Source organism: Urocitellus parryii, chromosome 1 (assembly GCF_045843805.1).
Source record: "Urocitellus parryii isolate mUroPar1 chromosome 1, mUroPar1.hap1, whole genome shotgun sequence".
In the NCBI taxonomy this organism is placed as follows: Eukaryota; Metazoa; Chordata; class Mammalia; order Rodentia; family Sciuridae; genus Urocitellus; species Urocitellus parryii.
In genome coordinates, this window is record NC_135531.1 from 128,376,046 (window position 1) to 128,392,346 (window position 16,301).

At 39.3% G+C, this 16,301-nt stretch overlaps 1 protein-coding gene across 2 annotated transcripts in view; it reads right to left on the bottom strand.

Annotated features, from left to right (window-relative positions):
- The window catches only part of Faf2 (Fas associated factor family member 2), a 63,263-nt gene extending 47,790 nt beyond the window's left edge, over nucleotides 1-15,473 (bottom strand). Inside the window, exon 1 of one of the 2 annotated variants that reach the window (XM_026398204.2) lies at nucleotides 15,379-15,473. In XM_026398204.2, coding sequence (XP_026253989.1) covers nucleotides 15,379-15,441 — 63 coding nt within the window. In that variant the 5' untranslated portion in view covers nucleotides 15,442-15,473. The remainder of the gene's footprint in view (nucleotides 1-15,378) is intronic. The other variant, XM_026398205.2, reaches the window with a different exon arrangement.
- Between the last annotated feature and the right edge of the window lie 828 nt (nucleotides 15,474-16,301).

The window sequence follows — 16,301 nt, forward strand, 5'->3', positions numbered from 1 at the left end:
CATTTACTGAGTAATGATTATGTATCAGGAATTGTGCTGCACAGTTAATATACACTATCTAATTCCAATAACCCTTGGACATTAAGTACTATTTTTGTTGTTTTTACAAAAAAAGAAACTTACCACTTTTTTTTAATATTTATTTTTTAGTTCTCGGCGGACACAACATCTCTGTTGGTATGTGGTGCTGAGGATCGAACTGGGGCCGCACGCATGCCAGGCGAGCACGCTACCACTTGAGCCACATCCCCAGCCCAAGAAACTTACTACTTAAAGAATGAACTAACGCCATGAACATTCCTATTAGTAAATGGGAAGCAAGTTGTACTGAACTTGGAGTACTCTGATTTCATTTTATGCTCTTGTCACATTATGCTTCCCATTATTCCTATGCCAGCTGATTTCTCACCTATTAAAATGAGAGGTTGAAATAGCATCTGAATCGCCTATGAGTCACTAAGAAGGTAATGTTGTGAGGTAAAAGCTAATGAAACATAATTCATTAATATTAAACTTGTGAGAATGTGTGAAGCTCTATCTGATGTGTGTGTGTACATATGTATGTGTAATGGTAGTGGTGGTGGTGATCAAGGCTGCCTTGGACATGCTAGACACATTACTCTACCACTGAGCTACATTCTCAGCACCTAATATCTGAATTTTTAAGTAGAAAAAAAATTATAAAGTTAAAGCACTTTTAATGCTCAAATGACAGGTTTAATTTTGTATATGTAAAAAATATCAGATAAATCTTTCATATATAAAAAATCTTTAGGTCCCTGTGAAAAGGACTTGCAGTCTTTCAAGTGTATATCTGGCTACATGATACGTGGTTTAGTTTGTTTCTGGTACTGGGGATGAAACGCAGGAATGCTTCATCAATGAGCTACATCCCCAGCCCCCTTTTTTTTTAAACTCTTCTTTATTTTTATTTATTTATTTTTTTAGTTGTAGATGAACACAATACCTTTATTTATCCATATGTGGTGTAAGGCAAACGGTCTACCACTGAGCCACAACTCCAGCCCCTAGCCCTTTTTATTTTAAGATAGGGTCTCACTCAAACTTGTGATCCTCCTACCTAGTATCGGGATTATACACATGTGCCACTGTACCTGGCAATAAGTGTTTCCTATCTTAACACACTTAAAAAGGACAATATTGCAGACTGGGGTTGTGGTTCAGTGGTAGAGCATTTGCCTAGCATGTATGAGGCACTGGGTTCAATCCTCAGCACCACAAAAAAACAACCAAATAAAATAAAGACATGCTGTTCATCTACAACTACAAAAAATAAATAAATAAATGACAATATTACCAGGTGCACTGGTACACACTTGTAATCCCAGTGACAAAGGAAGGCTGAGGCAGGAGGACTGAAAGTTTAAGGCCAGGAATGCAGCTCAATGGTAAAATGTCCCTATATTCAATCCCCATTATAAAAAGTGTGGGGGGGGATATTTTTGCACAAATTCTCAATTTCATCCTCTATTGAATGGTCCCCAGAAAAACGAAGACAAATATTAGAGAATAGGAAGTATAGGAAGTGGGGATGTACTTCAGTATTACAGCACTTGCCTAGCATGCACAAGGCCCTGGGGTGGATTCTCAACACTGAAGAAGAAATTTTTAAAATGTTTATATATATATATATATATATATATATATACACACACATACATACACACACACACATACATACACATACGTGTGTGTGTGTGTGTGTGTGTAAAAAAAATGTGTGTATAATTGAAGCTCAGGACTGTTCCTTTTGTATAGAATTCCCCTGAAACTATTAGAACAAAAGAATTCAGCAAGGTTGCAAAGTATAAGACCAATATACAAAATCCAATTACATTTCTTTTTTTCTTTTTTTTTGGCAGGGGGTTACCAGGGATTGAACTCAGAGGAATTTAACTTAACCACTGAGTCACATCCCCACTGTATTTTATTTAGAAACAGGGTCTCACCGAGTTGCTTAATGCCTCACCATTACTGAGGCTGGCTTTGAACTCGAGATTCTCCTGCCTCAACCTCTGGAGCTGCTGGGATTATAGGCATGCACCACCATGCCTAGCAAAACCCAGTTATATTTCTATGCACTAGCAATGAACAATTTGAAAATAAATTTTTTTTTTTTTTTTTTAAGATAGAGTGAGAGGAGAGAGAGAGAGAGAGAGAGAGAATTTTTAATATTTATTTTTTAGTTCTCGGCGGACACAACATCTTTGTTGGTATGTGGTGCTGAGGATCGAACCCGGGCCGCACGCATGCCAGGCGAGCGCGCTACCGCTTGAGCCACATCCCCAGCCCTTGAAAATAAAATTAAGAAAACAATTACATTCACAATACCATCAAAAAGAATAAAACTTTCAGGAATACATTTTTTTTTTTTTAGAGAGAGAGAGGGGGAGGATTTTTAATATTTATTTTTTAGTTTTTGGCGGACACAACATCTTTGTTTGCATGTGGTGCTGAGGAGCGGTCCCCGGCCGCACGCGTGCCAAGCAAGCGTGCTACCACTTGAGCCACATCCCCAGCCCTCAGGAATACATTTAACAAAAGAAGAGTAAGACTTGAAAACTACAAATCAGAATAAGATATAGAAATAAGAATAACAGAAAAAGAATAGATAGGCAGACCCAGTGGTGCATGCCTATAATCCCAGCTCTCAGGAGTCTGAGGTAGGAGGATACAAGTATGAGGCCAACCTGGACAGTTTAGCAAAACTCTGTCTCAAAATAAAAATCTAAAAAGGGCTAGGAATATAGCTCAGTAGTAGAATGCCCCTGGGATCAACCCCCGGCAGAACACACACAGACACACAAACACACAGAAGGAAAACAAAGACTGACCCCCTGGCCAATCCAGTTCAGCCAACTCCCCTGACCAACTCCAACAGGACAACGGATCCTAAGAACACCTTTTCCTGTCCCAAGCCTTTCCCTTCCTGCTGTAAGCCCCATAAAAGTCCAGTCCAGTCGAGCTTCCACGCGGTTTCTCCTCAGACCCTTCTCCTGTCCACTCTGTGGGTCTGATCGAGTTCCTCCTGTAAGTGGTATCTCAATAAAGCCTCCTTCAGCGGCCTTTTTAAATCTACCTCCTTTGGTCGCTGCCTGCCTCAGCAATCCTAACATTCATTTGGAAATACAATGGACCCAGAACAGCCAAACAATTTGAAAAAGAGAAAAGTTGGAAGATTCACAATTCCTGATTTCAAGCTTACTATACAGGTGCAATAGTGAAGACAGTGGGATGTGGTTCTGGCATAATTACTGACACATGTCAGTGAGACATTAACGAGAGTCAGAAACAAACCCTCAGTTATCGTCAACTCATTTTTGAGAAAAATTCCAAAGTTATTCAATGTAGACAGAATAATCTTTTCAACTAAGTGCTAGAAAAAATGAATATCCACATGCAAAATAAATCAGACCCCTAACTCACAACTGTTTACTATAAAAGGATCACAGACCTAAATAAAAGAGCTAAAGATGCAGATTTCTTAAAAGAAAGCATAGATAGGGCTGGGGTTAGGGCTAAGGGGTAGAGCACTTGCCTCGAATATGTAAGGCACTGGGTTCAATTCTCAACACCGAATATAAGTAAATGAATAAAATAAAGATCCATCAACAACTAAAAGAATTTTAAAAAGAAAGCATAGGCATAAAGATTTGTGATCTTAGATTTAGGACATGATTTCTTAGGTATGACACCAAACGTACAAGCAACAGACAAACTGTGCTCCATAATTTAAAGCTTAAAAGCATACCCTCAAGAAAGTGAAGGGCTGGGGCTGGGGCTCAGGCTCAGCAGTAGAGCACTCGCCTAGCATATGCAAGGTGCTGGGTTCAATCCTCAGCACCACATAAAAATAAATAAATAAAATAAAGGTATTTTGTCCAACTACAACTAAAAACATATTTTAAAAAAAAAAGTGAAGGCAAGGGCTGGGGATGTAGCTCAGCTGGCAGAGCGCTTTTCTTGCACATATGAGACCCTGGGTTCTATCCTCAATACCACATAAAAATAAACAAATAAAATAAAGGCACCTTATGTTGTCCATCTATAACTGGAAAAAAAAAAAAAGAGTAATGACCTTGGAAGTAGGAGAGACCATAGAATGAAACTGATAAAAACATTATAAGACATAAGACTGACATTTATTTAAAAAAAAAAAAAAAAAAAAAAAAGATAGCTGGGCTCAGTGGTACACACCTGTAATCCCAGTGGCTGGGGAAGCTGAGACAGGAGGATCTCCAGGTCAAAACCAGCCTCAGCAACAGGGAGGCAATAAGCAACTCAGTGAGATCCTGTCTCCAAATAAAATACAAAACAGGGCTGGGAATGTGACTCAGTGGTTAAGTGCCCCTGAGTTCAATCCCTGGTAGCAAAGAAAGAAAAGAAAAGATAACTTACAGAATGGGAGAATATTTTTGCCAATCACATATCTGATTAAAGATTTGTATCCAGAATATATAAAGAACTCTTATCACTTAAACAAATAAGTCAAAAAATGGGTAGAAGATTTAAATGGACATTTCTCCATAAATACACAAATGACCAACAAGCCAAAAGACATTCCACATCATTTCAGTTTTAGAAAATGCAAATCAAACCCCACAATGAGAAATCCCTTCAAGCTCACTAGGATAATTAACAAATATGGACCATAACAAATATTGGCATGATATGGAAAAATTAGAACCTTCACATACTGAGGGTCGGAATGCTGGTACAGCTGCTTCAGAAAATTGTTCAGTAATTTCATAAAAAGTTAAATATAGACCCAGCAATCTTCCCCCCACCCCCCAGTTCTGGGGATTGAATCCAGGACATTCCACTACTGAACTACATCCCAGTCCTTTTTGTTTTTTGAGACAGGGTCTCCCTAAATTGCCTAGGCTGGCCTTGAACTTGTGATCCTCCTGCTTCCCAAGTAGCTGAGATTACAGGCATGCACCACCATGTGTACAGATTTTTTTGTGTGCACATATTTTCATTTTGCAATTCCAATAATCTCAAAACTGCATAAATGATTTTTTATATTTTTGTACTAGGGCCTGAACCCAAGGGTGCTTTTACAGTGTGATACATCCCCATTTCTTTTTAATTTTTTATTTTGAGACAGGGTTTTGTGAAGTTGTGGCTGACCTCAAATTTTATCCTCCTGCCACAGCTTCCCCAGTTGCTAGGATTACAGATGTGCACCACAGAGACTGACTAAAAGAGTGATTTTTAAATGCAAATGAAAGCCCTTGTAAGAATTACAAATAATTTTTCAGGAAGAAAAAAAGAAAGATTAGTGAAAGTCCTATTCTATCAGACATTAAAATTTAGTATAAATCTAAGGTTATTCAATAAATACCAGACCAGTTAGTGAAACAACATAGAGGGCTACTCAAAATCAGTGTAAACCTATAGTTTTTCCTGGAAAAAAAGTGAAATTGTTTTTTTTTTTTTTAAGAGAGAGTGAGAGAGGGAGAGAGAGAGAGAGAGAGAGAGAGAGAGAGAGAGAGAGAGAGAGAATTTTTAATATTTATTTTTTAGTTCTCGGCGGACACAACATCTTTGTTGGTATGTGGTGCTGAGGATCGAACCCGGGCCGCACGCATGCCAGGCGAGCGCGCTACCGCTTGAGCCACATCCCCAGCCCGTGAAATTGGTTTTTTATCAGATATCACACACAAAAAAAATTAAATGCTACGGGGATTAAAGATCCAATTTTAAAAAATAATACTACATAGCTGGGCATGATGGCATATGCCTGGCTTCTTGGGACACTGAGGAAGGGAGATTGCAAGTTTGAAGCCAGTCTTGGCAATTTTGCAAGATCCTATCTCAAAATGAGAGGAAAAAAAAAAAAAACAGGGGGTTTGGGGATGTAGGTCAGTGGTAAAGTGTCCCTGGGTTCAATCCTCAATACCACAAAAATAAATACAATTTTAGAAATAAAAATGAAATTAAAATTGAACTATATAAAACTCCTAAGGGAGGGCCGGGGTTGTGGCTCAGTGGTAGAGCACTTGCACAGCATGTGTGAGACACTGGGTTCGATTCCTAGCACCACATAAAAATAAATAAATAAATAAAGGTCCATCAATAACTAATAAAAATATTTTTAAAAAATAAAATAAAATTCCAAAGGGAAAAATGTATTTGTATAGCCCCATTAAGTGGAAGCAAACCAGTGAAACAGAAAACCTAATAGCCAGAAAGAAGTGCTATAAAAACATCAAACAGCCAGATATTGTGGCACACACCTGTAATCCCAGCTACTAGGGAGGCTGAAGCAGAAGGATCACCAAGTACAAGACCAGCCTGGGCAACTTAGTGAGACCTGTTTTTAAAACATTAAATTAGGGCTGGGGATGTGGCTCAAGCGGTAGCGCGCTCGCCTGGCATGCGTGGGGCCCGGGTTCGATCCTCAGCACCACATACAAACAAAGATGTTGTGACTGCCGAAAACTAAAAAATAAATATTAAAAAATTCTCTCTCTCTCTCTCTATCTATCTAAAAAAAATATTGTTTACAAAAAAACAAAACATTAAATTAAAAAATGAAAAGAGCTTAGAGATATAGTAGAACACCCAGTGGTAGAGCGCCTGAGCGCCTCTGGGTTCAAAGCCACAAAGCGGGAGGGCAGGGAGACCAGCATTTGCTGTTTAAAACAAAATCAAATACCACAGCCTCCTTGGCACCTGCTGCCACCACCACTGCTTCCAGAAATGCAAATTAAAATAAGATTCTTTTTTTCATTCCATCAGATTAATTAAAGACTAGCAAAAGTATGGGAAAAGGCATCCTATTAATGATCTTGGTAGAAATGAGCTGCCAAAATCCTTCTCAAAAATAGTCTAGTAGTCACTTTTAAATTTTAACAAGTCTATTTGTTTAACTAGTGCTATGGTTTCAATGTGCCTCCCAAAGTTCAAGTGTTGGAAATTTAATCCCCAACACAATAGTGCTAGGAAGTAGGACCTTTAAAAGGTGTTTAGGTCATGAGGACAGGGATTAATGTCATCATCTCTGAAAGGGATCTTGATATAAGCATGAGTCAGTCTTCCTTCTCGTGTTCTCTTACCCTGTCACCTTCTGTCACAAGGCCCTCTCCAGATGTGGACCCTCAACCTTGGACTTCCTAACCTCCAGAACTATAAGAAATAAATCTCTTCTTTATAAACTAACGGGTTTTGAGTATTCCATTACAGTAGCACAAAATGGACTAAGATACTCAGAAACCCCCATTTTTAGTACTTTTATTCAACAGAAATTAAACCCCCACTATATCAGCAATATTCCCTTTATTCTTAGCCTCTAAATATTTTCTCCATCTTTATGGTCTAATTGAAACCCTGAGCCACTCATGGTGGCCCACCACTGTAATCCCAGCAACCCAGATGGCCTAGCCAGGATCAAAAATTTGAGAACAGCCTGCGCAACTTAGCAAGATCTTGTCTCCAAATAAAAAAATTTTAAAAGGCTGGGGATGTAGGAGGATCACCAAGTACACGGCCAGCCTGGGCAACTTAGTGAGATCTGTTTTTAAAACATTAAATTAAAAAATGAAAAGGACTTAGAGATATAGTAGAGCGGGCTGGGGATGTGGCTCAAGGGCTGGGGATGTGGCTCAAGCGGTAGCGCGCTCGCCTGGCATGCGTGCGGCCGGCCCAGGTTTAATCCTCAGCACCACATACAAAGATGTTGTGTCCGTCGAAAACTAAAAAATAATAAATATTAAAAATTCTCTCTCTTTCTTAAAAAAAAAAAAAAAAAAAGAGAGATAGTAGAGCGCCCAGTGATAGAACGCCTGAGCGCTCTTCACAAAACAAGCACCTTTGGTTTCAGTATCACCACCACCCCCAAATAAAAAAAAGAAAGAAAAGAAAATGAAACTGCTTTTCTTACAAGACACTCTTTCCAGAAATTCTCTCTCCCCCATATCAGTGGACATGGTTCATTTCTGTTTTGGGGTGGCCACTTTCACATAAAGGATACTAAGAGTTACCAGGAGTGATATGTCTAGAATAAGAACCACACTTTTTGTCTTCCTCTGCTGAATTCTCTTTCTTAGACCTGCCATGTAAGGCTCAGTGGTAAAGCACCTGCCTAGCACAGTCAAGTTCAATTCCCAGCACTGCAAAAATAAATAAATAAATAAACCTGCTACATAGCTATTTCTACTGGCCCTTTTCCCATATGTGATGTTAAAAACAAATTAACACTTAAGAGCCAAAAAAGTAGTGCTAGGAAATAGGAAATGCAATCCAGGTCAAATCTCAGATCATAATTAACATTGAATGTTACCTACAGATACTAGTTAACTTGGCAAAACCGGAACCTATTCCATTTGTTTACTGAGAGAATTCACCAGGAGAACTCACTGATAGAATGACTCTAGAATTACGTAGGCCAAAGTAAATGCTTAATAAATATTTAAACAACATCACAAAACACCTTTAAATCTCAAGGTTTCATCAGATTATACCAATCAATATCCTGTTCTTGTTGGGAAATCTGCTCACTCTAAATCACTGCCTTAAATTCTTTTAAAATTTTAGTTCCTAGTTGCCTGTCATCCTCTCCAACTCTACTGGTATCCTGGTGTTTTTACTATTTGCATAATTGTTCTAATACATTCAGCTTTCTGCATCCATATTAAATTACCAATAACAGATCACAAATACTCAGGGAGAAAAATGTGTCTGTACTCAGTGTGGAGATTTGTTTTGGTCATTATTCTTTAAACAATACAGTATAACAACTATTTACATAGCATTCACATTGTATTAGGTATTATGAAATATATGGGAAGATATGCTTAAGTTATAAGCAAATACACTGCCATTTTATATAAGGGACTCAAACATCTTCAGATATGGATATCACGGGGGTCTTGGAATCCGCTCAGATAATAAGCGACATCTGTCTGTTCTCATTTTCCAAGTACTTCACAACTCTAGGATATAACACTAATTTTCCTCCTATCTCACTTGCCACTTAAATCTTCTTTGTATGTTCTCATGACATCCTCCAAATGCTAAAGATTAAGTACCTCAGGGCTTAGCCCTCTTACCTTTTCTGTTTTTTTTTTTTTTTTGGAGGGAAAGTACTAGGGGTTGAACCCTGGAGTGTTCTACCACTGAGCTACACTTGAGAAGGTCTCTGGCTAAATTAACCAGGCTGGCCTTGAATTTGTAATCCTTTTGCCTCAGTCTCCCAAATAGCTGAGATTACAGGACTGTGCCATTGTGCCCAGCTTCAAGCAGTTTCATGGCTTAAAATATTATCTATATATGGATAACACTCAAATTTGTATTGCCAATTACAGATTATTCTCTTGCACACAAGACTTCAGCTACCTACTAAGCATCTTCACTTGGATACATAATAGAAATCTCAGACTTCACAGAACAAATCTAAACTCCTGATCTCACCCTTACATGGCTTCACTGGCATTCTTGTACTTTCAGTTAATGACTTCTACCCTTCCTATTACTCAGGGCAAAAATCTTTTTTTTTTTTTTTTAATTTTTGCCAATGGGTTTTTCACTTTGTTTATTCATATGTGGTGCTGAGGATCGAACCCAGGGCCTCATACATGCTAGGCAAGTGCTCTACCACTGAGCCACAGCCCCAGCAAAAATCTTTTTTTTTTTTTTTAAAGATAGAGTGAGAGAGGAGAGAGAGAGAGAGAATTTTTCAATATTTATTTTTTAGTTTTCAGCGGACACAACATGTTTGTTTGTATGTGGTGCTGAGGATCGAACCTGGGCCGCACGCATGCCAGGCGATCGCGCTACCGCTTGAGCCACATCCCCAGCCCCCAGCAAAAATCTTAAAAAAAAAAAGGTACCTCTAACTTCCTTTCTCACCAGGCAATCAATCTCTCAGAAAATCCCATCTACTCTACCTTAAAAACAGACTCAGAGTTCAGCAAATACTCAGCATTACCACCTCCTTACCCTTGCCCAAGCCTTTCAAAACCACTGGGAAAAAATCCTAATTGGTCTCTACTTCCTCTCTTACCTCAGGGTCTCCTAAATATAGCAGCCAAAGGAACCCTATTAAATCATAAATCAAATCCTGTAATCATCCTATTCAAAACTTTCTCAAGGTTACCCACCTTACCTCAGAGTTAAACCCAAAACTCCTTACAATGGCTTACAAGGCATTGGTCTTATCACATCTTTCATCTCCTGCTGTATACCTCCTTCCTCTCTTGGTTCAAGGCACACTGGCCTCCCTGCTATTCCTTGAAACCAAGAACCAAACCATGCCTCAGAGCTTCTGCACCTTTATTTCCTCTATCCAGAATACTCTTCCCTCAGCTTTCTATGTGATTTGTTCCAATACTTCCTTCACAAATGACACTTTCTTAGTAATGTCTTCCTGTAATCATCCTATTTAAAATTAAACCCATTCTTCAAAATTCTTTATTTCTCATCACAGTACTAACCACTATCTAACATATTACACATTTTCACTTGTTTATTTTTTCTCCTGTCTCTTCACCCTAGAATATGTTTACTGTACCACTGCATTCTGTGCCTAGAACTTTAGCAGAGTAGGTGGCTGAATAAATAACAGTTGACTGAGAATGGGATAAATCTATATGTACAAGGATGTTTTTATTTAGTGAATTAGAATTATACATAATAGTGGGATTCACTATGCCATATTCACAGGACTATTCACTGCAGCATTATTTGTATGACCACAAATAACAAAAATAACATTAATATCCATAATGTTTTTAAGTAACTACAAAGTAATAATAAAGTTTAACATTCAAGTTTTTAATATTTCCTAGTGCTTTAGATATGGTAACATTTAAACACTGAAACAACCCTGTAAATAGGTAATATATTATTAATCCATGGATGAAAAAATTAAGGCACAGAAAGGTTAAGTGATATGCTCAGGTCACAAAACTAGTAACTGGAGATCCAGAATTCAAATCCAGGAAGCCTTATTCCAAAATTAATCTTCCTAGCCACTTATTATGATCTGCTTTCATAAGTCAAATATGATCATATCCCTATAAAACAATGAGAGCAGAACTTCTCTTACCCAATAAGAATGAAACCTATAACTAATCAATTGATTGAAAAGTCACATAAAGCAAGGAATAAAAATATGCTATACATTCTTATTTAAGATGAAAATAAAGTACAAATGTTTATGCAGCAATTTTTTTTTTTTTTTTTTTAAATAAAAGCTACCCTTTTCTTTTCAGGGCTGGGGTTTAAACTTAGTGGAAGAGCACTTGCCTAGCATGTGTGAGGCACTGGGTTCAATTCTCAGCACCAAATATAAATAAACAAAATAAAGTCCATCAACAACTAAAAAATATTTTAAAAAATAAAATAAAAATAGGCCTACCCTTTTCTTCAGGGAATGGCTACACTGGCATTCCTTGTACTTTCTAGCAAAACCACACTGATTGGATTTCTTTAAGTGTAGTGCAACCTTAAAACAAATGCCAAGCAGTCATGCACAATCTTCTACCTCAATGATTTTTTTTTTTTAAAGAGAGAGAGGAGAGAGAGAATTTTTTAATATTTATTTCTTTTAGTTATTGGCGGACACAACATCTTTGTATGTGGTGCTGAGGATCAAACCTGGGCCGCACGCATGCCAGGAGAGTGTGCTACCGCTTGAGCCACATCCCCAGCCCCTACCTCAATGATTTTTCCAAAAGTCATTTACAGACATCTTGCCCACACCTAAGTCAATTACAAGTTTTTTCAGGAACTTATCCTTATACAGTCTTTCTAAAGCCATATAAAGTTTTCATATAAACTATGTACTGGTATTTTATTGTACTGGTATTTTATTGGTTTATGTAATAGTTACTTAAATTTATACAACAAACACCAGCACACACTAATTTAGGAATAAACACAATTGACTCCCTGTCAAGAGTACAATTCAGGGGCTAGGGATGTAGCTCAAGCGGTAGCACGCTCGCCTGGCATGCGTGCGGCCCAGGTTCAATCCTCAGCACCACATACAAAGATGTTGTGTCCGCCGAGAACTAAAAAATAAATATTAAAAAAATTCTCTCTTTCTCACTCTCCTTAAAAAAAAAAAGAGTACAATTCAACTGATGAGAGCAGAAACCCTTAAATATATTAGAAAATGGAGGATAGTCTTTTTCAACTCATCAGTCCAGTGACAGGGTAAGAGATTCTACATTAAGAATTTATAGATGTGCACATATATTAGAAAAAAAGTATACAAAGACATGCAACATACCCCAAATTAAAACTAGAAGAATGAGACTTAATTGTTTAATATAGGTATATGTGGCTAACCTACAAGCATGCATTATTTTTTTTTTAATTTTTAGAACCAGGGATTGAACTCAGGGGCATTCAATCACTGAACCACATCCCCAGCTCTATTTTTGTATTTTGTTTAGAGACAGGACCTCATTGAGTTGCTTAGCACCTCACTGTTGCTGAGGCTGGCTTTGAACTCGGGATTCTCCTGCCTCAGTCTCCTGAGCCTCTGGGATTATAGGCAAACCACTGGTATTACAGGCGTGTGACACCACGCCGGGCTAAAATAGGTTTGCTTTTTAAAGTAAAAAAAGAAATCAAATGCTGTAAACTAGATAAAAGTATTAACAATTTATAGAAGAAGAAAGAGACTCAATGAAGGGAGAACTTGCCCGAAATTGCAGAATTCACCAGAAGCTAAACTGAAAGGCTCTAATTATATATGGCTAGAGTTTCAAAGATCACATTTCTCCACAATGTCAAATTCATTGCCCGCCTCAAAACAAACAAACAAACAAACAAAACCCTCAGATGAGTATGAATTTTTATTTTTGGTACCAGGGATTGAACCCAGGGCCATTTAATTGAGCCACATCCAAACCCTATTTTGAGACAGGGTCTCGATATATTGCTGAGGTTGGCCTCAAACTTGTGATCTTCCTGCCCATCCTCCCCAAGTCGCTTGCTGGGATTACCAGGGTATGCCATCACAGCCATCTTGAATTTTTAAATACACAAAAAAAGCATCATATATTTGTTTTTTCCTGCTAGGTAACTAATGAAGCACACTGAAAGATTTTCAAAATGAGTATAAACTTGATTCTACAGCTCAATTCAGGCTTTACTTGCTATAATTCAAAAGAATGAGGACAGCCAGGTGTAGTAGTACACATCTGTAATCCCAACTACCCAGGAGGCTGAGGCAGGAGGATCACAAGTTTAAAGCCAGCCCTGGAAACTTAGCAAGAACCTGTCTTGATATAAAAAAATAAAAAGGGCTGGGGATGTAGCTCAGTGGTAGAGGAAAAAGAAAGAATGAGGGTCATACCCCACTATACATTTAAAAGGAAATTTTTCTTTACTCCTGTAAAAGCAGAAAAGAGATCACTTCTTCCTCCAGGGGCAATTGCATAGCTCATTTAGTTTTTTCTCTCTCTGTCCATATTGTCATTGTCTAGGTGTTCAAACAGCATAAAGCTCTTAGGGAAGTTACTATATATGGATATTTGGGGAATGGACTCCTTTCATATCCCTGCATTAGTTCTCCTTATAACACACGCCCCTATTCTCTCTCATTTGAAATATCTTAAAACAAACACCTAAACTAGGTATTGATACTCAACTGATTCCAAAATAAACAGAAGCAATGGAGAACTACAAAAAAAATCTTAGAAATATCAGATGGGCTGAGAAACATGATAAATATACTTTAGGGAGTTCCAATCAAATTACATGTCACACAAAAAAAATAAAATAGAGAAAAACTTGAGATTTCCAAAACATTTTACTTTCACTAATCTCAATGTATCAAATGAGGAAATTGAGAGCCAGCTCCTAGCAAGCAGCATCATACTGTTCTATTGTGACCTTGTGGAGATTCTAAGTACGTGTTGAATACTGTTCCTGAAGCAAACAGAAATCTAATGTTGTCACTCTCTGGTTGAAAAAACTTTTGATGGTTTCCCATGCCTACAGATTCAAAAGTTTAAACCACTGTGTAGAGGTTTGAAGGCCTCTAAAATCAGGCTCTAGTTTATCTTTTCAGTCTCATTTTCCACCCTCAATTCTCTAAAACCATCACAATAGACACACTTCACACTTTCCCATCTCCATACAGTGCAACCTGTTGTACAGCAGTTAAAAGCCCAAGAAAGGCTCTGGAAAGATGGACCTGAGTTTAAATATGACACCATCACATACTAGCTATGTAAGCTAAGCATATTACTCTAAAGCTTCATGTCCTTCATCTTTAAAATAGGTACTGTGACAGTTGGAACCTGAGTATTAAATGAGATTAATGTATTTTTTTGTTAAATGTTTAGCAAAATGCTTACAACTTTGTAAATACTTAGTAAATAGTATTCTACCTGAGTGCCTGAGCACTAAGATTTTTCCTAATACTGAGGAATAAATGAATAGTTAGCACATTTCATATTAGGATATAAACGTAATACTAACTTAAGTTCTTTTCTAAAGTAAATAATGATAAACAGCAGCAATACTATTTGAGAGCATTTAACTGTTTATAATGCCCTTCTAATATCCATAAACTCATTTGTTCTCCACAACATCCTCAAGGGAGTAGACACTTTTAAAATATGCAGACAGGAGAACTGCTAACAAAACCCTGGTTATCCACCCTAATGGTCTCCTACAACCAGATTCTCCAGCTGAGAGGTGAAGTGCTTAGTGCCAAATGTTCTTAACGTAAAATTCACTAAAATGCAGATTCCTCAAGTATATCAAGCACAGGAGTCTATGAATGAGCCGAGGTGTAACAAACCCCTCAGAAGCCATCGATGATCATATTTATGTTGTACTGTTTCGGTATATGGTGTCCTCCCACAACTACAGAGCAGGAGCCAGGCCTGTGTGTAGGTGGTTCCTCCCCCACCACAGCCCGCAACACAAGACCCGGTACCAAAGAGGCCCTGGATGAATGTTTGTGGAAATAGTACGGGACAGTGGTGGAAATGATCCGGAAACCTGAATTCACGCCAACTCTAAGACAGGAATTATACATTTCGGGTAGATCTATAGAGTCCTTGGGCAGAGATGATCTGACAGGTAACTAGGTTGACAAGGATGATTGAGGACTAGCGCCGCAAAGAGAAACGAGGGAAGCTGACCCGCTGAGGGTAGAGGGGCACGCAGAAGATGTGCCTGGCTGGCAGAGATTGCTAGAAGACTGAGACCCGACAGAGGCTCGGAGACTAGGGGAATCCGGACAGTTGGCATCTGATGGGGGGGGGGGGGCTCCTGCTGGTCTGAGAAAGAGCCCGGACCCAATCTGAGGAGGGTTATGCGATCCTCTAGGGGCCCACTCCCCATCCCGCTGGGACATCTGCTGCGCCGACTACTCGCTGCTACCTGAAACTGCAGCAGCTTCTCTGTCTGCTCCTGGGTTAGATCCCGTTCCTCAGGCGCCGCCATTTTGCCGCCGCCTCTACGCTCCTGACCCGTCCGCACCGTCACCCGCCGGAAGTGACCTCAGGCGCAACCACTTCCGGTCTGAACGGTCGCCGGTACGCAACTGCGTGTGCGCGCGCTGGCTCACACGCCCTTTCCTCAGCCTGCTACCAGAGGGCGCTACTCGCCGGTCAATGCCGAACAATTCCGGAAACTGCCGAGGGGCTATCGGTACTAGTTGCGCTTTGGTTTCAAGCCTCAAACGGTGCCGGGAGACCCAAGATTCCTGAGTAGAACGCAGAGAACCGAAGGGGCTTGACTGTGTTTCGGAAAGGTCCCAAATGGCGTTCGGCCGATTTGGACTGCTCCCTAACTATCTTCCAATCACTTCCGATAATCCTGAAGGGTTCTCAGCAAATCGTGACCGTTGGGAAATGTCGGCCGTTGACACTTGATTCACATCCTGACTGTTCAAAAGTTCCGGATCGTCTCGGGAGGCTCCGAAAGTCTGAATACTGGTGGGGCGTTTCCGCCGCCACCTTCGTACAGGAAGCTGAGGGAAAGCTTTTTGTTTAAATTGCGATCTCCGCAGCATTTGGCAGCAGTGTTTGGACCTGGCTTCCTGTCTGTTGATGGTACTCCCGTATATGGGGGGAGCTTTCCAAAACCTTGTAGCCAAGTTACCTTAGCCTCAAGCTTTCTCAGGTCATTCTGCACTTAGCACCAAGGGCCTAGACCAGTGGACCCCTACAGCCCAAGAAGGATCCCAGGACTTGGTTCAGGAGAGTTAGGTTCAAGTTCTAGTTACCACCTTGCAAATGCTGGGCGTCCGTCGGCTAACCTCTTGGGCTCCATCTTACCAATGACTGAATAAGATTTTCCCC